At 43.4% G+C, this 22,086-nt stretch overlaps 1 protein-coding gene across 4 annotated transcripts in view; it reads left to right on the top strand.

Moving 5' to 3' along the window:
• Positions 1 to 20,492, top strand: part of SMARCAL1 (SWI/SNF related, matrix associated, actin dependent regulator of chromatin, subfamily a like 1) — a 56,426-nt gene extending 35,934 nt beyond the window's left edge. For 3 of the 4 annotated variants that reach the window (XM_064286699.1, XM_010602086.3, XM_003406072.4), the window contains 6 exons: positions 3,607 to 3,677; positions 7,470 to 7,572; positions 12,154 to 12,336; positions 13,759 to 13,859; positions 14,824 to 14,920; positions 20,181 to 20,492. In XM_064286699.1, the coding sequence (XP_064142769.1) occupies positions 3,607 to 3,677; positions 7,470 to 7,572; positions 12,154 to 12,336; positions 13,759 to 13,859; positions 14,824 to 14,920; positions 20,181 to 20,423 (798 nt within the window). In that variant the 3' untranslated portion in view covers positions 20,424 to 20,492. The other variant, XM_023541672.2, reaches the window with a different exon arrangement.
• Positions 20,493 to 22,086: the final 1,594 nt, after the last annotated feature.

Here is a 22,086-nt window from a genome sequence, read left to right as displayed (position 1 = left end):
CCATTTGCACCCCTCAGGGATTCCTGGGTGTTTTATAACTTTACATAATTATGCAAAAGCTCTAAAGTTCTTTAATGTGTTGTTACTTTTTTTTTTTTAAACCCGAGAAGAGGGAGCTCTGACCTACCACATAGGCTTGGTGCTAGGAGAGTGTGTCAGGATAGTGCTGTGTGATCATCATTTCTGTTTCATAAAGACCCCAGAGTCTTAACTCTCTTTTGAAGATTATGAAACAGGCCAAAATTGCAGTATAATTCCTCAAGAATGTAGCTGAGAAAGTACTCAGTGTTCTTTTCAGTTCAGCATTTGAGAGTTGTTATCTGCTTCCTTGGAGTCTTAGGGAAATAAAGAGTTTAATCCCTAAAAGAATTGAGTTGGTAGAAATTACTTTCAGCATGATGCAGAAATGAAACCAAACACCAAACCAAACCCACTGCTGTCAACCCTATAGGACAGAGTAGAACTGTACCATAGAGTTTCCGAGGAGCGCCTGGCGGATCCCAACTGCCGACCTCTTGGTTAGCAGCCGTAGCACTGTAAATAAGTTATTTTAGATAATAAGATAAATCCTTGAGAACTTGATTCCCATTTGTGTTCTTTAATGTAAACCCCTTTTTTTAATGGAAAATTCAAGTAGAAAATGAATTTGTTTGCTTTGTGTGTCGGGCCATCAGACCTTTGTAATTCTAAAACCACCGATCTCCCACGGATCAGCTCTGGAGCATTGTCCTAGTTTAAAGAGTTCATTCAGGAAGGAGAAGCAGTGCCAGCGTTAGCTGGAAGTTGGACTAAGTGACCATTGACATCCCTTTCAAATTCTGGCCAGCTCTGAAATCCTGAGTTGAGTTAAAACGTAGAGTCATGGTTTGATGGTTTGAGTCATGTAGGGAAGCCTTGTATATCTACAGAAAGTCGTGCCCTGTCCCTATTTCAGTAATTACTTTTTAGCCCCAAGTTTCTCTGCAACTTTGCATATCATGGTAGCTCCAGCAAAGTACCACTCACCTGTCAAGAATTGATTCCTTGTCCCCTCACACCTTTTCATCTGGAGGAAGATTTAAAAAAAAAAAAAAAAAAAGCTTTAAATCTCAGAAGCCAAGATGAAGCAGCCAATTTATAAAACATAATGTGTAATGAAAGCTTTTTCTCATTTTTCAGCTGAAATAATAGCTATCTCTTCACAGGCTAAGAAAAGCCGGCTCTAATCATTCTTTGTCTAAAGCCATTTTTTGATCAGCAAGACCAGGAGCCGAAAAATGGAACAAGTCCTGACAGACTTCCTAGTGACAATATCAGTTCACCTGTCTGCCATTTGACAATCCATTCATATTTCCAACTTACAAAAATAAATGTAAAAACTCCAATGGATCTTATTTAATAAAAGTCTAGGAGGCAGGAACAAAGAAGGCAGGTTATTTAAAATTCCCTGGCCTGTGTCTGGCAGGAGAACTGAAGTCATTAGTGGACTAGTGTGTGTCTACCCAGTTTGTGGGGTGAAACTTAGTTTGGGGGATTTTTTTTTTTTTTAAGATAAAACTGTCAATTTCTTCCACATTAAAAATGCGGTAGATATCTATTGTGTAAAGTCTGAAAAATAAAAGTACTTCGAATGTACCAGGGCCTGTGCAATATGTGGATTAAGTCATCTAATTATCACAATCAAGATTCCAGCCCAGAGCCTGCACTTTTTAAGTGCTACAAATTCTGGTTCTACCATTTACTAGTGGGGTGTCCTTGACAAATCACTTGACTTTTATGCCTCAGTTTCCTCATGTACAAAATGGGATTAATAATAGCACCTTCCTCATGTTGTTGGGCTCCATCAAGTTGATTTCAACTCATGACAACCCCATATGACAGAGTAGAACTGCCCCCTAGGGTTTTCTTGACTGTAATCTTTACGGAAGCAAATTGCCAGGTTTTTTCTCCCACAGAACCAATGATGAGTTCGAACCGCCAACCTTTTGGTTAGCAGCTGAGTGCTTAACCGTTGTGCCACCGGGGCTCCTTTCCAGGGATGCTCAGGGCTTTATGAATGGCCTTCAGGCAGTCAGTGAGCTCAGTGGCCACAAGTGAAAAATTGTATATATGTCCAGAGCCTCATCAGAGTTGAAATGGGTCCGTAGACTAGACAGAAGCAAAGACATGCTGCCATGGAGCCGAATCTTCAGTGTGAGTCCCCAGAAAGCTTGAGTTGTTGGGACTACTGCTCCAAAATGGGAGGGGTGGTGAGCACCAGTGCCTCAGACAGGTATGTAATGGAATGGATCCATTACCAACTGCCACAAATTCCTGTGGTTCCTGGGTATCTTTCTTTTTTCCTGTCAAGACCTAGAGGAAAGATAGTGTCCAGAGCCCAGAAGCTCTTCTGACCAGGTAGCTTTTTCCACCATAATGGGGTAAGTCATTTTAGGTACAGTCTGGCTGTGGCTGCTTTCCTGAGTTACAAGTTCAGGGCTATAAATAACATTGCTGTTACGTTACTTCTTTGTTCCATGTGAGGAAGTGTTTGTGCCAGCCTTTGTCTCACAGGGCTAGGTTAGTGGAAAGAAACGGCTGCCCTACCACTGATGGCAAGAGCATCATCTCAGGGAGCCCAGGATAATAATCTCGTATCTCATGTTATTATGAAGCTATTTGATCATCTCCTGTGTTAACACTACTAGCATTTATTTAGAAGCAAAATATATAGAAAAAATGGTTTCTTTCTCTGGGAAGTTAATGACCCTATGTGGAAAACAGGCCAAAAACACGGGGATAATGGTTTCAAGAGGATACTAGAAGGAAAAGATTAGTCGGGGTTAGTTGGAATTGATCCAGCAAGTCGTAGAGATAAGCTTCGTCGGGCATGTATGAACACAACTTGGCAGAAGAAAAAAACCAAACCAAACCCGTAGATGTCCAGTCATAGTGACCCTATAGGACAGAGTAGAACTGCCCCGTAGGGTATCCAAGGAGCGGTGGTGAATTCGAACTGCCAGTCTTTTGGTTAGCAGCCATAGCTGTTTACGACTGAGCCCTACCAAAAGGGAGAGGCAAAAAACAAGCAGGGCCAATGTCCTGTGTAAGTTGTCACCAAGGTGTAGAGATAGGTGGGCTTAGCCGAGGCTGGGTGTAAGGTGATTAACATGAGCTTGGTATGTATGGCGAATCCCTACCTGAAATGGCTTTCCAAAAAGCTTTTATATTCCTTGCCTCATTGGATTCTTACAGCAGTTCTTGGAGAATGACAGGGTCACTATAATGCCATGTCTCTAGGGACAAAACCAGAGTCCAGGCAGTTCCTGGCCCTAGATACTGGTGGTTGGGATTTGAAAAGCTCATAGTGACAGTAATTAGGTAAGCTTACTCCAGAGTCCAAGGAGCCCTGGTGGTGCAGTGGTTAAAGCACTCAGCTGCCAACCGAAAGGTTGGGAGTTCGAACCCACTAGCTGCTCCATGGGAAGAAGATGTGGCAATCTGCTTCTGTAAAGATTTAAGGCTTTGGAAACCCTATGGGCTCGCAATAAGTTGGAATTGACTCAAAGGCAGTGAGTTTGGGTTTGGTTTGGGTATCCCAGAGTTCTCAGATGGAGAACTTTAAACTCTCAACTTCCCTTTCAACAGAAAAGGCAGCAGAAAGAAGCCCTCTTGCTCTTCTTCAACAAAACAGCTGAAGCCAAAATCCCATCTGTCATGTAAGTGGTCACCAAGTGTCGACATGATTCCTGTTCTTCTGTCTTCTTTAAAAACAAACACGCATTTCCTTAGTTGCCAGAATGGCTTATTCTGCTATGTAAGAAATGATCGTTGTTGTGAGATTAGATTATAGCTTTCTTGAAAAAAAAAAAAAAATTAAAAATTAGGGGCACGACAGCCTGAAGACATAAGTCATCCTGTAACTGGAGCCCCTACCAGGATGTGCTTGGGGTTCCAAAGAGGCCTTTTCTTAACTCTAATGGACTGGTGCTGCCCCTTAAAGGAGGGTGGAGTTGACACGAACACTAGCGGGAAAAGTGTTCTTACTAGGAGAACCGAGATCACTTGCTTTCAGGAGTTTCAGGGAAGACAGAGGGAGAAGCAGCCTTACAGGGGTAGTCTGGTCTTCTCCAAAGACTTGAAGTTTCCGCTTTTGTTACCTAAATAGAAAGGCTTCTGCTAGAGTCGGTGCAGAAGGTGTGATCCGGTGGCCATTTCACACTTAGTTCTCTTTCCGTCTTAAAAACTAAAGCTACAGCAATAATTTCCGTTCTTAGAGTTATTCACTGAGTTTTTAAAAATCTCATTTGTCTGCCTTTCTTAAGAGAAGAAAAGCCCACTCATGTTCCGATACAAGTGTGGTAGAAACTTGAGGCAGTTCTAATGACATGCCGTTGGCTTAATTTTTTATCATTTAACATTCATGAGCATCTCGGCAGGATAATGGTCCAAGTGATTGAATTACAATGAAAATGAGTTTAGCGTGGGTTGAGTGCGCCAGATTGGCTGTGGGGACCGAGATCCATGGATAAATTGAGACGAGCACAGCCTGCCCCATCCTCACCACTCAGCCCCCAGGTCTCCTCGCCCCACCAGCCTCACCCTCTGCCTCTTCGTGTGGTGAGAGAGCACATTTCAATGCATTATTCAAATCTGAGATTCCTCACAAAAAGATTGCCGGGTGTTAGTGTCTTCCCTCACCCTCTGGGCACTGCTCTTTTCGTTTATGATATTGTTGTGAGACTAATGAACTCCAGATGTGGCTTTTATGGCCTGGGAACTTATAGAAACGAGTCTGCATTGCCCCCACTGACCCTTTTTTCATGTGCTGCTCAGTAACAGGTGGCCAGGGCGTGGGTTCTCTCCTTTGCTCCTTGAGCTCGTGACCTACAAAATGCAGGGCTTAGGGCTGCCTCTCTCTCTAGGCGTTGGGCCAGAGCAGCCCATTTCCCCTAGAAATTTTGAAATCTCACTACTTCGCCACTTCACCAGTAAACTTTGGCCACACCTCATACATCCTTCTTCAGAAGACTACCATAAACTGTGTAGTACTTGGTAGTTTCCAAATAAATTTTGCACCTGTTAATTCATTTCACGTTTTCAGCATCTTTGTGAGATCAAAAAAAAAAAAAAGATTGCCATGCCATTGATTCTGACTTATGGTGACCCCTGTGTGTCAGAGTAGAACTGTGCTTCGTAGAGTTTTCAATGGCTGATTTTTCAGAAGTAGATTGCTAGGCCTTTCTTTCCAGGCAACTCTGTGTGGACTTAAGCCTCCAGCCCTTCAGTTACTGGCCAAGCGTGTTAACCATTTGTACCACCCAGGGACTCCTTGTGAGGTCAATAAAATAAGTATTATGGACCTATTTTTTTAAGACGCAGAAACTAAGTTGTTGTTAGGTGCCTTCGAGTCGTCTCTGACTCACAGTAACCCTGTGTACAACAGAACAAAACACTGCCCAGTCCTGTGCCGTCACCACAATCGTTGTTGTGTTTAAGCCCATTGTTGCAGCCACTGTGTCAGTCCGTGTAGTTGAGGGTCTTCCTCTCTTTCACTTACTCTTTGATTACCTAGCATGATGCCCTTCTCCAGGCACTGGCCCCTCCTAGTAACACGTCCAAAGTATATGAGGCAAAGTCTTACTTCTCAGGAGCACTCAGGCTGTCTTCCTTGTAGACGTGTGGATATTATCCTATCACTGACAGCATTGTACTTCAGGATAGATCTTGAAATGTTCTTTTTGACAATGAATGCAATGCCATTCCTCTTTATCATTTCCGGCATAGTAGACCATATGATTGTTCAGTTCAAAATGGCCAATACCAGGCCATCTCAGCTCACTAATGCCTAGGATATGGATCTTCAAGCGTTTCATTCTGTTTTTTGACAACTTCCAAGTTTCCTAGGTTAAATCCCATATAATGTCTGGCCCTCAGAGTCACATAGCTAGTAAATGGGTGAGCTAAGTATTACCCAAGATTTAGGGAAAATTAGATTGTAGATCTTAAAACCCCAATTTCCTCTGCTAGTTGTTTTTCTTCCTTATTCTTTTTTTTTTTTTTTTTTGGTTATTGTTTATTTGTTTCCATTTTAATGGGCATCTTTTGATGTAGAATCCAAGGGTATTGTGGTGGCAGATATTTCCAGTCTGGTCAGTTAGGGCCTCAGGGGAAGGTAGAACAGCAGAGCCATATCCGAGACACAGAGGGCAGGGCCACATTAGGAAAATTGGGGCCTGTGGTTTTTATGAGCCAACCAAGTCGATTTTGTGGCCTTGCGACTTTTTGACGCTGTAACAATAAACTTTTGCTTATGTCATGGCAAATTTTATGTCTCTCAAACTAATTAATGCAGATTCTGTTAGCGTTCACAAATTTAACTCAAATCAGGCACCCTGGTCAGTCGTAGTGTTGCTTAAAATAATTCTTAGATTTTTAGAGGCCAGTCCACTTACCTTCCACCACCTGCCTGTAACAGAGTGAACTGTGGATATTTGTTTTTCTTCAAGGAAAGTAATGTCTGTTCTCTGCCCAGACACACCAATTCTGGGAATGGCCTGGGCCAGAGTGTGAGCCCTGTGTGTGTCTTCAGGAAGCTCGCTTTCCCCATTGCCCATGTGATAGCAGTTACCTGTAGCTGGCTTACCTCTTCTGTAGGATCGGGACCCTCTGCAGGGCAATAACCTTGGGGGAAACTTGGAGGGTCTGCTAATTGGGTGACTCCCCCGCCGACAGACACACACAGTTCCCTGGGGCTAGGTAGCTGCCATCCTTTAAGGCCTGGGCTAAACATTATGGCTGGGAACGTAAGAGAGGACACAGTGGATGGGAGAGAAGTAAATTAGAGGGAGAATAAAGACAAAGTGGATGAGATTTTGCACTCCATATTCTTTGGCCTCAGAAAAGAATGCAGTTACCACTGTTGGCCCTGTAGTTTGAGGTCTGAAGAGAGGGAACCAGAGAGCTTGGCCTGAACACCAGGCATTCCCTGAAGGTCTCTTCAGTATTATTACTTATGTCCCAGTATTGAACTTCCAGAAATTTGTTTATTGTCAAGAATCCCTTAAACCCTCTGCTTAGGGGTTTTGAGATCTACAGAAGACACTTTAATTTGACGGAAAACATAATAGTAGCAACAGAAGTGAAAATTGTTAATTATCTTCTGTGATCCCAGACAGGCACGTTTCAGTAATGTACTAGATACACAGAAAACATAAGGGTACTTCAATTTATTTGTGCGTGTGAGATGAGTAAAAAGGATGAATGAACTCTCTTTGCCTCTTTGTGCACATGGCAGAAGATAGCAGCTCTGTAGCTCGAAATTTTGCTTCTTCTATTCAGATGATCTGGTGTGAGGGAAAGGGGAGGGGTAAGCTCCCCAAGAAGGGAGTGAGCGGGCCGGGGAGGCCAGGTACCCCACAGGTGTCCACTGCAGACAGTCACTTTTTAGTATTTAACCTCACCTGGATGCGTATGTGTTTACATTATTTTGTTGTCATTGTCAAATGCAGTGAATATATCCTGGACTTACTGGAAAGTGGAAAAGAGAAGTTTCTAGTGTTTGCGCACCATAAAGTGGTTTTGGATGCAATTACTAATGAGCTGGAGAGAAAGGTAAGCTCCATTTGAAACTCAACAGAGTGCTTTTATTGGTTGTGTGTCGGCTTAGCAGGCTTAGGTCAGACCCCAGCAGAGAATTAAGATGGCAGAAACATCGCTAAAGACTTCCAAAGAAGAGTTCTTGGTTGTAGACCCACAGTGGGGTCAAGATATTTTCCCAGCAGCATCACTTACCCCACCTACACGTGTGTGTGTGTGTGTGTGTGTGCACGCACGTGTGTGTGCGCACGTGGGTATCTCCGAGCATGGTCTTGCTTAGTCTCTGGATAGGCTCATCTCCACATTACTGTTATCAAACTGCTCTCCAAGATGGTTGTTTAAATTCCTAATCCCACCAGCAACAGATAAGAATCCTTCTACTCAGTATGTTCATCCGCACTTGATATTTCCACAACTTTTAATTTTGACCATCCAGTGAAATGAGCTGTTATCTCATTCTTATTTTAGTTTGGATTTCCCTGGGTTACCAGTGGCTGTGTATCCTTTTATGTTCTCTCTGATTTGTGCATTTTATGAGTGATTTAAGAAATCTTTCCCGTCTGCATTTTTTGTCTGAAAATATTAGAGGTGGATCTTTAATCCACCTGGGGTTGATTTTTCTATATGATGGGATACAGGAAGCCAGCCAGTTAGACTTAAAAGCTATAATCCCTACAAAATAAAAAACCAGAGCTGTAACTATTTTTAAGAAACCCAAGACAGTTAATTGAAAAACTATTAGAATGCATAAAAGTTCAATAGGGTCCTGGATCCCAAATAAATACACTAAAATAAATTGCTTTTTTATGTGCCAGCTATAACTAATGAGTAAATGTAATGGGAAAAAAATCAAGCTCACAACGGCAACAAAAAATATAAAGTACCCAATAAGAATCTCACCAAGGAGAATGAAGAAACTAATGAAGAATTAGGAAGACTTGGGCCATTTTCCTCTATGCAAAGGCTAAATAGTATAAATGTGCCGGTCCTTCCAAAGTCAACTTGTAGGTTTAGTTTATTCCAATTGGATTTTTAAAGGGAACTTTTATACTATTATCCTAAAGGGTGTCTCAAAAAATAAGCAGGAGATGAGACAACTTTGAAAAGAAGAACAATGTCAGAAGACTTGCCCCTCCAGATATTAAAATCTATTATAAAGCACTGGTAATTGAAACTCGGTGACGCTGGTCCAAGAACTGGCAGCCAGATGGACAGAATAGAATGAATAGCCCTTTAGCAGAAATAAAAAATGAGCATATGATCAAGGAGTCATCACAAATCAGGTTTAATTTGTTCAACAAATGAAATGTGGATAATTGAGGGAAAACGTAAATGAAACTTTACCTCACCATTTGTGATATCAAATTCCAGATAAAGATTCTCAAAAGCATAAAACATTAGGAGAGAATATAGATGAGTACATAGCCAATGACTGGATAGAGGATAACTTTCTATGCATAAAAACAATGAAAGAAGTCACAAAGGAAAAAATTAATTCATATTACCTGAATGTGGATCTGCCTGTCACACACACACACAGTGGTTCAATCGTGGCACTTTTGAACATTTGGCGCATTTTTAGGACAATTTGGCAATAATTTAATGCGCACACTCTTTTTCCAGACTCCCTGTACTGGAAATCACCAGATCAGTGCAGAAGGATTTACGTACAAGGATATTAGGTGTGTTGTTGTTTATAATATTGTATAAAATGAGGAACTTAAATGTCCATCGGTAGGTATACTGTTATAGTCCATTCACCCATAAAGGAACGATACTGTGGATCAGTGGTCCTTGACTTTTTTGGAGATCTTTGGACCCGTGAAGAATTTGAGGAAATTTTAAAGTTGAAGCTGTTGGTATCTGGTTGGCATATATTGGTATGGAAAGCTGTCCATGATATATTAAAAACTATATGCATAAAAAAAACAAAAAACCAAACCCATTGCTGTCGAGCCGATTTTAACTCACAGTGACGCTATAGTGATTTTTAAAAATTATGTTGCATAGAAAAGAGAAAAAACCTGAATCATATACCCTCAAAACCTCATTGATGGCTATCTCTAAGTAGTCCTCATTATCTTCTTTATTCTTCTTATATTTTTATAATGATTATCGTTTTTATGATCAGAAAAATTAAAGGTATTTAAAAATATACAGAAGCATTTAGAAAACAAATAAAAATGAATTCAAGGAAATAAACTAGGGAATCTGTTAACAACCTATATGACATACAAATAATAGCCTTTCAAAAAATAAATGAAATAATAGCCTTCCCATACAAAGATAACAGCAATACCCAGTAGGAAAAAAAAATGGCAAAGTATATGAATAGATAGTTCATCAAAGAAATAACACAAATAGCTGATAAGATATGAAAAGATTCAACTCCCCTACTAATCAAATAAATGAAAAAATTAAAACAAGATACTTTTTTTTTTTTTTTAATCAAATCAGCAGAGGTTTTTAAAATGCGTGGGTGCTCACTGCTGAGAAAGGTGCAGTGAAATTGACGTGCTCATACATGCCTTTTTGGAAAGCAATTTGGCAATAATACCAGGAGCCTTAAATTAAATTTTCCCCTTTTGCTGTAGGACTTTGATTTTTAGCAGCTAAGTCTAAGGAAATAATCAAATGTGACCAAAGAACTGTATGCAGGTATTTCAGTCTGTCCTTTTTAAAATTTTGTTTTAATAGCTCTATTGAGGTATAATTGCCATGCAATAAACTACATGTACCTAAAGTGTATAGTTTGCTAACTGTACACAATCAAGGCAGTGAACATCTCCGCCACCCCCAGCAGTTTGCTTGGACCCTGTTGTGATCCCTCCCTCCTGCCCCTTCCCGCCCTCCTATCCCCAGGCAATCACGGGTCTACTTCCTGTCACTATAGATTAATTTGCATTTTTTACATACACTTGGGGGGTTTTTTTGTTTCGTTTCTTTCATGCAGTATAATTATTTTGAGATTCGTCCATGTTCTTGCATTTATCCATCGTTTGTTCCTTTTTGGTGCTAAGTAGTATTCTGCTGCATGGACATATATCACAATTTTTATTTATCCATTCACCCCTTGATAGACATTTGCCAACCTGTCCTTTTTTCAGTGCAAATTAGAAATAGCCTAAGTGTGCAGAAATAGAAGAACGTTAAATTACTGTATCAGCACATAATGAAATAGGCAACCTTTAAAAACTATGTTTTAGAAAATCAATAATTTTGTTTGTTTACAACTTAATGTTTCTTGAGGGAAAGCAGGATATAAAACTTTTTTCTTAAAGATACGCACATTGAGAAATTAGTGGCAGGAAAAAATAGATTGATAAGATTACTAATATTTTTATCTTCCTTGTAATGTTTATCATTAGAAAAAAATAAATGCCACATACAGAAAGGTAATCTAAACATCTAACTTCCAACCATTCAGAAGTTGGTTTATAGACATTTAAAAAAAAGATTGCCATCTAGTCTACTCTGACTCACAGTGACCATTTGCCTCAGAGAAATGAAAACTTGCATTTGCACAAAAGCCTGTTCAGAGCAGCTTTATTCAAGTTCTAAAACTGGAATCAACCCAGATGTCCTTCAGCAGGTAAATTGTTAAATGTACGGTATACGTACCATGGAGTACTACTCGGCAATAAGTAGGAACGAAATATTGATATATTCGACAACCTGGATGACCCCCCCAGGGGCTTTCCCTGAGTGAAAAAAGCCAATTCCAGAAATTTACATACTGTATGAATTCCATTTATATAAAAAAAAAAACCCACGGCCGTCCAGGGTTTCCATTTATATAGCACTCTTGAAATGATAAAATTTTAGAAATACAGGACAGATTAGTGCCAGGAACTAGAGACCAGGGCAAGGAGAGGGAGGAAGAAGAAGGGAAGTAGGTGTTTCATGAACCGGCTACAAAGCGGGACTTCCTGAGATGTTGGAACTGACCTCGGAGGTGGGTACACGAAAACCTAGGCAGGTGATAAAATTGTATAGAATATACTCCCACCCACCCCCCACGCGCGCGCACACACACACACACACACAAATAAGTACAAGTGGGGAGAAGGAGCCCTGGTGGCACAATGGTTCCACACTCAGCCGCTAACTGAAAGGTTGGCAGTTCATACCCACCCAAAAGCTCCATGGGAGAAAGACCTAGCAATCTGCTCCCATAAAGATACAGCCTAGAAAACCCCACGGGACAGTTACACTCTTTCATTCACATGCGGTCGCTATGAGTCGGAATCAACTCCACAACACCTAACAACAACAACAAAGCTGGGGAGCTCAGAAGAGATTAGTAGATTGCGTGTCAGCATGAAGATTGTGACATTGTACGATAGTCTCATGAGATGTTACCGTTGGGGGAAGCTGGGCAAAGTGGACGCAGCGTCTGTGTGTATTACTTCTTATAACTGCACGTGAATCCACAGTGTTCTCAGTACAAGTTTCAGTTAAGTAAAAAGAAGGACGAGGCGCTCTGAAGGCAGTGGGCTGGGACCCTGAGTGGGCCCGTGGTACCATGTTCGGTGTCGGGCGGGAACGCCCTGTCACAGGCCAGCCCACCTGGGTTTTGCCTCCCTGGTCCCCCAGCACGTGCATCATATCCGCATCGACGGCTCCACGTCCTCCGCAGACCGGGAGAGCCTGTGCCAGCAGTTCCAGCTCTCCGAGAGGCACACTGTGGCCGTGCTGTCTATCACCGCAGCCAACATGGGCCTCACCTTCTCCTCTGCCGACCTGGTGGTCTTCGCCGAGCTCTTCTGGAACCCAGGGGTAAGGGATGCAGAAGGCTTGGATTCCTCTGGTTGGGGAAAGGACACTGCTTTCAGTGGAGAGGGCAGGGTTTCCATGGGCTTTCCCTCTGGCCCCGCTCGTTTTCATAAGTGTGTTTATGCCTTCCGTACGGCAGGGTTGGCTTCCTTTAAGCACTGGCACATCTCCTGGCTAGTTATTAGGTTCTCACAACAACCTGCTAAGTAGTGGGATTATCGATGCCACTTAACAATGGGCGATGTGAGGTTTTGGAAGGCTAGAAGGAATCTTAAGAGATCATCTTCATGTGAAGGAACTGGGGCCGAGCAAGCTGAGTGGTGAGCCCAGGACCACATGGCAGTCACTTAAGGGACGCGTGTGGCAGCACCAGGCTACACCCAGGCCTCGGATTCTCCAGCCGGTGCCTTTTTATGAGCCACCAGTGAGCCGCTTTAGCTGACAGGGCCACAGGCAGGAGGACTTCGGTGGAGGTTCCCCAGACATCATCACTGTGCCAGTTGGCCTTACCTGGGCATCTGAGGGTTGTGACAGCAGATATAAGATGTTTGAACTCGCAGTGTTTTCTCCTGAGCTACAGAAAGAATGCGTTTCCCTCTGACATTCTGACGTTGTGCGGTTTTCACTGACTACACATCCATGACTGCTTTTAATGACAGTGAACTTCAAGGTTTCGAAGCATTTTACAACAGAGGCAGTGCTCTTTGGTTTTAGTTAGTTCTTTTAAAACTTACCACCAGGTAAAGAAAACCACCCTATCCACTGACTAGTCCTGGAGTCCCTGGGTGGTGCAAATAATTAACTAATTCGCTTGGCTGCTAACAGAGGTTGGAGGTTCACATCCACCCAGTGGTGCCTCAGAAGAAAGGCCTGGCAATCTACTGCTGAAAAATCAGCCGTTGAAAATACTGTGGAGCACAGTTCTAGTCTGACACACATGGTGTCGCCATGAGTCAGAATCTACTCCTTGGCAACTGGGTTTTGTCTTGTATTTGTTTTTTCCCTCTATTCATCTCTGGCCTCTCCCCAGAGTGACGTATTCTTATTTTATTTAGAAGACAGCTGTTTTTATTTCACAGAGAGAAGACCTGGAAGTGTGCAAGTTTCCCCTGGTCTGCCTTCCTCACCCAGACTGAAGCAGGGCCTCCACTTGTCCCCACTGTAGCATCTGGCATAGCGCCCAGCACAAAAAGCCCAGCCACAAATGCCCAGCTCCTGATTCCAGTGTTTTGTTTGGTTCTCCCATTTGTTAAAATGGCAGGTTGTTTGTAGGTAGGGGCTTGCAGGTCCCCCACCACTTGATAACAGCAGTGAGATGCTTCGAGGAGGGTTTACAGGGGTTTAGGGGCACAAAGCTGCTTGCCATGGTGGGCTGGAGCTGCCTCCAGCCTCCGCCTATATGTCTCTGATCCCCGGGACGTGCAGGTGCTGATGCAGGCTGAGGACCGGGTACACCGTGTTGGACAGACAAACTCCGTGGGTGTTCACTACCTCGTGGCGAGAAACACAGCGGATGACTACCTGTGGTAAGGCCTGGTGGTTGAAATTTGGCAAGGGTTGATACCAAGCATGTATTTTTTTGCTCCGTGAGTGCTTCTGCTTCTGCTAAGATCTCCAGGGATCCACCCAGAAGACCCTTTAGAATGCTCTCCCACCTCTCCATGACCATGTTTGGCTACTTCACTAGCCTTCGCTGTGGCCTGTGTGAGGAAATCTCATAAGAGTAAAGGAGGCAGCCCCGTTTCCCTCTTGTCTGAGATGAGAGGGAGGAGCTAATTGTGATGAAATGTAGCTGAGATTTAATTTGTTAAACACTCTGTTCCCAGCCCTGAAGGTACTTGTTGAGACTAGGGGACAGGCTCCTTTTTCTGCTTGATGAGGTGTGTTGATCAGATGTGGTCTGATAGGCCACATCTCACGATGTTCTCTCACCACAGAGAGAACATGGCTCACCTGGGCGATAAGCATAGCTGGGATAAAACATTCAACCCCAAGGTTTAACTTCTGTCACCGAAGCAAAAATTTCCAAAATGCTCCTACCCGACCCCATTTTCCTCTTCATGATATTAAGTCCCGTGGCTATATCATTCCTTTCCACTGCTCATCTCAGTTTCCAGCCTTAGGTCTGAGGTGTCTTACCTTTGCAAGGTGTGTGAGTTACCCCTGCTTTGTCTCTTTGTTTAGTGGACGTGTTCATTGGGCAGCTCATACCATCGTCAGGCTCAGCATTTTTTTGTAATGAGGTGGCATTTATTTCCTACGCATCTTTCATTAGAAAAGAATTTTTAACCTGATGAAGTTAGGAGCCCTCAGCGGCGGGTCGTTTGACAATTGAGAGGGGGCCGACATCTCAGGGTGGCCTTGGAAAATGCCAAGATGTGGGACAGTAAACACATCGCCGCCCCATAGGAACAAGCAGGGTGGCCTGGTTTTAATCAGCCAGCTAGTTCTGCCCAGACTGCGCTCAGTGCAGCTCATTTCTCCCAACAGGCCAATGATTCAAGAGAAGATTAAAGTTCTGGGTGAAGCTGGGCTTTCGGAGACCAATTTTTCAGATCTGACAGAAGCCACTGATTACTTCTGCAAGGTAACACCAGCACATGGCTCCGTTGCCATGTGCAGAGGGTCTGCCGAGCCCTTGGGTTCCGTGTGGGAAGGTGTGACTCACTCCTCAGGGCCTCCCCCAATCCAGGAGACAGCACAACAGGCCTGCTGCAGTTCTCAGTCCTCCAGTCCACACGTGCATTGCTGTGTGTGGAAATGATGGCATCAGCTCTCCTATTGCTGCCATCCCCTTGTAGAGTCTCATAAAACCAGGGCTTCAGAATGCTGCTGCCTCTCCCATTGGGCTGTTAGAAACTGACAGAAAACTCCCCATGGTAACCATTGAATTGTTGTGAAAAAGTGCGTAGCAACATACAAAGGGCTACCGTAGGGACACGTTCCCCAGTGCAGAATGGCGAGTGTTTAAAGTAGGCTGTTGCTTTTACATAATGTGTTTTTCCCTCTGTCGTTTTATTTCACTTCAAAGTCTTCCCCATTTTATAGAGAGGTAAACTGAGATAAGGTGTCTGTGGGCAGTGTGAACAGTTAATGTGCTTGGCTACTAATTGAAAGGTTGGAGGTTGGAGTCTACCCAGAGGCACCTCAGAAGAAAGGCCTGGCAGTCTTCTTCTGAAAAATCAGCCGTTGATAACCCTATGGAGTGCTGTTCCATGCCGACACACATGGAGTCGCTATAAGTCAGAGTCGACTCCATGGTAACTGTTTTTGTTTTGGGGCGGGGGGGGGCGGATTTAAACTGAGACATGACAGGGCATTAAGACTTGCCCAGAGTAACAAGTCGTGTGACGCCAGCCCCAGGGAGAAGGCTTCCTGTCTCAGCCCAGCAGTCTTTCTGGGACATTAAAACCAAACTCATTGCTGTCGAGTTGATTCTGACTCGTAGCAACCCTGTAAGACAGAGTAGAACTGCCCCATAGGGTTTCCAAGGAGTGGCTGGTGGATTTGAACTCCTGACTTTTTGGTTAGCAGCTGAGCTCTAAGCTACTGCACCCCCAGGGTTCTTCCGGGACATCAGCCTCTATTATAAAGGGGAGAGAGAGGCTGGTAGTCATCCTTCCAGGACCAGGTGGACTTGTCAGAGGTGCTGGGAGGAAGGCCTGTTTCCTCTGGAGAGGACCATCCTGGGCCCACCAAGCCTCAGCATGCCAGCCCAATTGCAGCCACTGCCTTTTTCTCCTCCATTTCGAGGAATGTGATGGAGAAGAATAAGAGACTCAAAGGCTTTCTAGCTCTGGTGGTTGGCAAAGAAGGTAAAAACTCGAGAGGCAGTGCCTCCTAGAGGAAGACTTGTGAGTGAAGCATCTTAACTAGAGAGCTTGGCCTGGAAACCAAGGGGCCATCTCTTCCCCGGGAGTTGCTAAGGATCCAACCTTGAACTAACCAGCAAAACCTTGTAGGTGACACTAAGACATAAGAGTTTGAGGATTGACTTGACCTGTCGTTTACTTAGGAAATATTTTCTTCCTAATGTAACTTACAGGGGTAAATCATGCTCGAAGCTCATATATTTAAAATTTAGAGTATAAATTATTATCTTTTTAGGTGCAAATGATTAGTAAGCCAATTTTAAAACATTTCTAAGCTTTCAAAGAACTCTAATTCAGCTGAATGGTAAATATGTTTGCATCTCCTGGGCTGTTATATGCCCTTTGAGAAGAAAGAGCCTTATCTTTAAAGGATTTTCTCATTTAAACTCACTTATTCATGCTGGCCTTTCCCTCAGTTACTCTGAATTAGTTAAGAATTTCTGCCTCAAGTACAAGTGCAATATAACATAAATGGGTTTCATCAATATTTATTTCTATTGATAACCACATGAATTCATTTTTTACTGAGATAGGGCTGAAAATTTTATCAACTTTTAGAGGAAGAAAATGTTGCCTCCTATCTAGGGGGTAAATAAAGTGCTCAGCTGCTAACCAGAAGGTCAGTGGTTCAAACTCACCAGCTGCTCCACGAGAAAAAGATATGGCAGTCTGCTTCCTTAAAGATATACAGCCTTGGACAAAGTCATAGAAGCTTCATAGACACATCCAAACTCCCTGAGGGACTGAGTTACTGGGCTGAGAGCTGGGGACCAAGGTCTCGGGGGACATCTAGCTCAATTGGCATGACATAGTTTATAAAGAAAACATTCTACATCTTACTTTGGCAAGTAGCATCTGGGGTCTTAAAAGCTTGTGAGTGGCCATCTAAGATACATCTACTGCTCCTACCCTATTTGGAGCAAAGGAGAATGAAGAAAACCAAAGACACAAGGGAAAGATGAGTCCAAAGGACTAATGGACCACAACTATCTAGCCTCCACCAGACTGAGCCCAGAAGAACTAGATGGTGCCTGGCTACCACCACCAACTGCTCTGACAGGGATCACAATAGAGGATCCTGCACAGAGCTGGAGAAAAATGTAGAACAAAATTCAAACTAAAAAAAAAGACCAGATTTTCTGGTTTGACTTAGGAGAAGCTTCAAGAGTATGGCCCCCAACACCCTTTTAACTCAGTGTTGAAGTCACTCCTGAAGTTTACCCTTCAACCGAAGATTAAACAGGCCTATAAAACAAACAATAACACACATAATTCAACCATGTACATGACACTAAATGGACACACCAGCGCAAAAGCAAAGATGAGAAGGCAGGAAGGGACAGGAAAACTGGACAAATGGAAATGGGGAGCCTGAGGTCAAGAAGGGGAGAGTGTTGATACATCATGGAGTTGACAACCAGTGTCACAAAACAATTTGTGTATTGTTTAATGAGGAACTAATTTGCTCTGTAAACTTTCATCCAAAGCACAATAAAATAAATAAATAAATAAATAAGATACACAGTCTTAGAAACCCTGTGGGGCAGTCCTACTCTGTCCTGTAGGGTTGCTAAGAGTTGGAATCGACTCGATGGCAGTGCGTTTGGTTTGGTTTTTATATAGGGAATAAATGCAAAAGAGGTTATGTCTCACTCAGATAGCCTGCCTTCTGAGAGAGGAAATGAAATATTAATCTGATCTTGCAGTTTGCTTTCAGTTAATTATGCATGCTCCAAGTGAGCATACAGCATTGCCGCCACCATAATCGAGTGCACATTAACAGTGATTTCTAGCTGGAACAGGCTGCCTTGTGGGGCAGCATTTCCTTGACATTGCAGTTGTTCCAATGGAGTCCAATGAGGATACCCTGGAGGAGGACTTGTGGATGCGTAAGGGGCTGACCTTGATCTTTTAATATCATTTCTGCTCTGAAAGGCTGGGATCCAGAGAGACTGGGGACTGTAGGGCCTAGGTTAATTGAATAATCTGGAGTTCTTCCATTGACATGCTCCATGATCAGTTTCCAAGGAATTTCACTTCACTAGTGTGGAGGGATTATGTTAAGGAGTAGGAAGGAAATAGTGGCCACCTGTGACCTGAAAAGTGAGCCCCAGTGGTGCAGCAGTTAATCGCTAACCGAAAGGTTGGCAGTTCGAACCCACCCAGTGGCTCTTCAGAAGAAAGACCTGGCGATCTGCTCCCATGGGGCAGTTCTGCTCTGTCCTGTAGGGTCGCTCTGAGTCAGAATCAACTCAGAGGCCCCTAACAACAAGAGAAACTGAAAAGACAGGGAAGCAGCTTTAGACTCGATGAGGTAGACACCAGGGCAAAAACCAAACCACTTGCTATCGAGTCAATTCCAACTCAACGACCCCGTAGGATAGACTAGAACTGCCCCATAGGGTTTCCAAGGCTGTAAATCTTTCCAGGAGTCATAAACGCTAACAAGCGGCCATCTAAGATGCATCTGTTGGTCTCAACCCACCTGGAGCAAGGAAGAATGACACAAGGTAATTATGAGCCAAAGTGACTGAAAGAGCCACATAAACCAGAGACTACATCAGCCTGAGACCAGAAGAACTAGATGATGCTGGGCCATAACCAATGACTGCCCTGACAGGGAACACAACAGAGAACCCCTAAGGGAGCAGGAGAGCAATGGGATGCAGACCCCAATTTCTCATAAAAAGACCAGACTTAATGGTCAGACGGGGACTAGAAGGACCCTGGAGGCCATGGTCCCCAGACCTTCTGCTAGCCCAGGATAGGAACCGTTCCCAAAGCCAACTCTTCAGACAGGAATTGGACTGGAATATAGGATGGAAAATGATACTGGTGAAGAACGAGCTTATTGGATCAAGTAGATGCATGAGACTATGTTGGCATCTCCTGTCTGGAGGGGAGATGAGAGGGCAGAGGGGGCCAGAAGCTGCCTGAACGGACACGAGGAGAGAGAGTGGAGGGAAGGACTGTGCTATTTCATTAGGGCGAGAGCAATTAGGAGTGTATAGCAAGGTGTATGTAAATTTTAATATGAGAGACTGACCTGATTTGTAAACTTTCACTTAAAGCACAATAAAAATTAATTAAAAAAAAAAAGCTTTCCGGGGCAGACTGCCACATCTTTCACCCACAGGCATGGTTTCAACAGTACACCATTGTCAAAAATGCACAGATGCAGGTGGCATTTTAACATAATCAGGAACAAGTGCAGATATCTACTTCTCAGTGTGTTAAGTATGTGTATGTTATATTAGTCACTCTGTAAATTAGGTGTAAACCGTGGCCCAACACACAAATTTGGGAGTCAAATTACAGTTTAACTAACCCCTTGGTGGAGAAAGGCTTGGGAGGAAGTGAGATCGTGGGAGCTATTTCAGTATTGAAATATTATTTTGAAAAGCTAGGTGAGAGGGAACATTTCCAACATAAATTATAACGTGAGAGCAGATTCTTCGTTGCTCTTGCCACAATTTCTTTTTTCCCTAACCCAGTGAGCATCAGAGAAGATAGGTTGTGAGACTCTAGCCTTGAGCATTGTGCTCTTTTCAATAGCTATCTATATGGGATCAAATTGACAACAGCAACTCGAAAGGTTAAAGAAGAAACTTAGGGGCAGTGAGCTCGTGTTAATGATGGAGAAATAATTCGGAAAAGGAGGGTGAGATTGGTTGTACAACTTTCAGGAATGTAATCAGTGTCACTGAATCGTACCTGTAGAAATTGTTGAATTTGTGTATGTTTTGCTGTGTACAATTTCAACAACAACAAGATGTCAGACTAAAGTAGTAAGGCTGTGTGGTGATAAGTGGTGAGCTGAGGGCATCTGCACTCACCACCATGCAGAGCCCTGAGCACGTAAAACGCGCCGTCCCTTGCTCGGTATTCTCTCAGCAGCCACAGGGGAGGAGAGTTGGGGGAGGCATTTAAACCTGGGTCCTTTCTTTTATCTTTCCTTTTCTTTCTCTGATGAAGGACCCAAAGCAGCAGAAGATCTATGACCTATTCCAGAAGTCCTTTGAGGAGGAAGACAGAAGCGATATGGAGCTCCTGGAGGCACTGGAGTCCTTTGACACGGGAAGTGCTTCAGGACCATCTGGAAGCAGTTCTCAGGACATGGGAGATACCCCGGATGAGAGTACACTCACAGCCAGTCCACCTAAGAAAAGGAGATTTGAATTTTTTGATAACTGGGATAGCTTTACCTCTCCCCTGTAAGAAGATCAAAAAAAGACTTTTAAAAATCATGGAATTCTTGAAAATAAAATAAGGCATTTTGTTTTTCAAGCCTGTGTTCGTTCCTCTTGTCATTGACGGTGCCTTGTTCTGTCTCCATGCTCAAAAGGTTGACAGGCAAGTGTCACCATTTCATTTCCCATGTCTCCATGGGCTTGCTTGAGTCTTAGTTAACCTTAGCTTTTCTGACTAAGACGTGGAGACAGTGATAATTCAAGTTAAGTAAGGAAACTACTTTGTCCTATAGGGTTGCTGTGAGTCTGAATTGACTCAGCGCCACCGGGTTTGGTTTGCAATAAAACCTCCAAAGTCTGAATTTTTAAAATGTATTTATTCAACAAATATTTATAGAGCACCTACTGTGTACCAGGCACTGTTCTAGGTGCTGGTGGTAATTAACATAACAATAGAAAAGTGCCCGCCTTTGAGGAGCTTATTGTACAATGGGAGAGACGTAGTTATCAGTCCTATGGAGAAAAAGAAAGTAAGGTAAAGGTTAGGGCAGGGGTTGCCAAACTTTTTCTGTAAATAGTCAAATAGTAAATATTTTTGGCTTTATGGACAGTTTGTGTTGGAACTACTCAGCTCTGCAATTGTAGAACGAAAACAACCATAGATAATGTGTAAACAGTGAGCCTGGCTGCTTTCCCATAAAACCTTAATGAGCCCTCACCAGGGACCCGTGGAACTGCAGCACAGCTCCAGAGACTTCTGCTTGCCTGCTGCTCATTCAGCCCCCATCAGGGTAGCAAGAGAAGTTTGGGTGCAGCTTTTCCAAGGGCTCTGCTGGGCTTTGGTCAAGTTCTTTCATCCCTTAGTATCTCATTCTTGACTTCTGTTAACAGTTTCCCCTTGGTCCAAGGATGTGGCTGGAATACAGTGATGATACAGGTGGAAGTGCTTTCAAAGAAAGAGACACACAGATGCCAGACTGCCCATTGTTGCCAGGTAGCATCACTGACCATTGTTAAATTAGTAAGTCCCTGCTATAGTCACCTCGGTGCCTGCTGCACAGGGTATCACTTGGAGGGCTTGCCCTTGTACCCTGGCATTTGACACTTATATCTGAAACCATTGTTTCTCTGTGGTCTTCAGGGGTGGATTATCCAATAGGTAAAGTAAGCATAGTGCTTACTTTGCTTACCAGATTATCTGTTCCACGTGATGTGGTAAAACCCACGTGAAATTGTTCACTACAGATGAGTAAGTAAGCACAAGGAAGCCCATGCTTACCTTGTTTACTGGGTCACCTGCCCCTGTCAGGGATTGTAAATTTGAAAAGAGGCTTTGATTCTGCAGGAAGGTTCTGTGGGGTTGGGAGAGAGACAGATGCCACCGTACTTAGCAGCAGAATCTTTGATATGGTGTAAAAAATGTGAAATTGTTCACAACAGATGATTTGGTAAGCAAGGTCAGCAACATAATTACCTCGTCTATTAGATAATCCACCTCTGGTGCTCTTAGTAGGTATGTCGTGCCAAGCCTCCATGTGAGGCCTCTAGTTGAACCTCTGTTTGAGCTGCTTTGGAGAAAAACTCCCCTTATTTTTCGATAAGCCCCTGAGGTCCCCCAAAACAAATTTTACTTATACCACATAGCCCATATATTTTAAGTTGTTAGCTGCCGTCAGGTCAGCCCCTGACTC

Source organism: Loxodonta africana, chromosome 6, assembly GCF_030014295.1.
Source record: "Loxodonta africana isolate mLoxAfr1 chromosome 6, mLoxAfr1.hap2, whole genome shotgun sequence".
In the NCBI taxonomy this organism is placed as follows: domain Eukaryota; kingdom Metazoa; phylum Chordata; class Mammalia; order Proboscidea; family Elephantidae; genus Loxodonta; species Loxodonta africana.
Note: the sequence above shows the minus strand (reverse complement) of the source record. Positions and strands in the feature narration are given on the sequence as shown.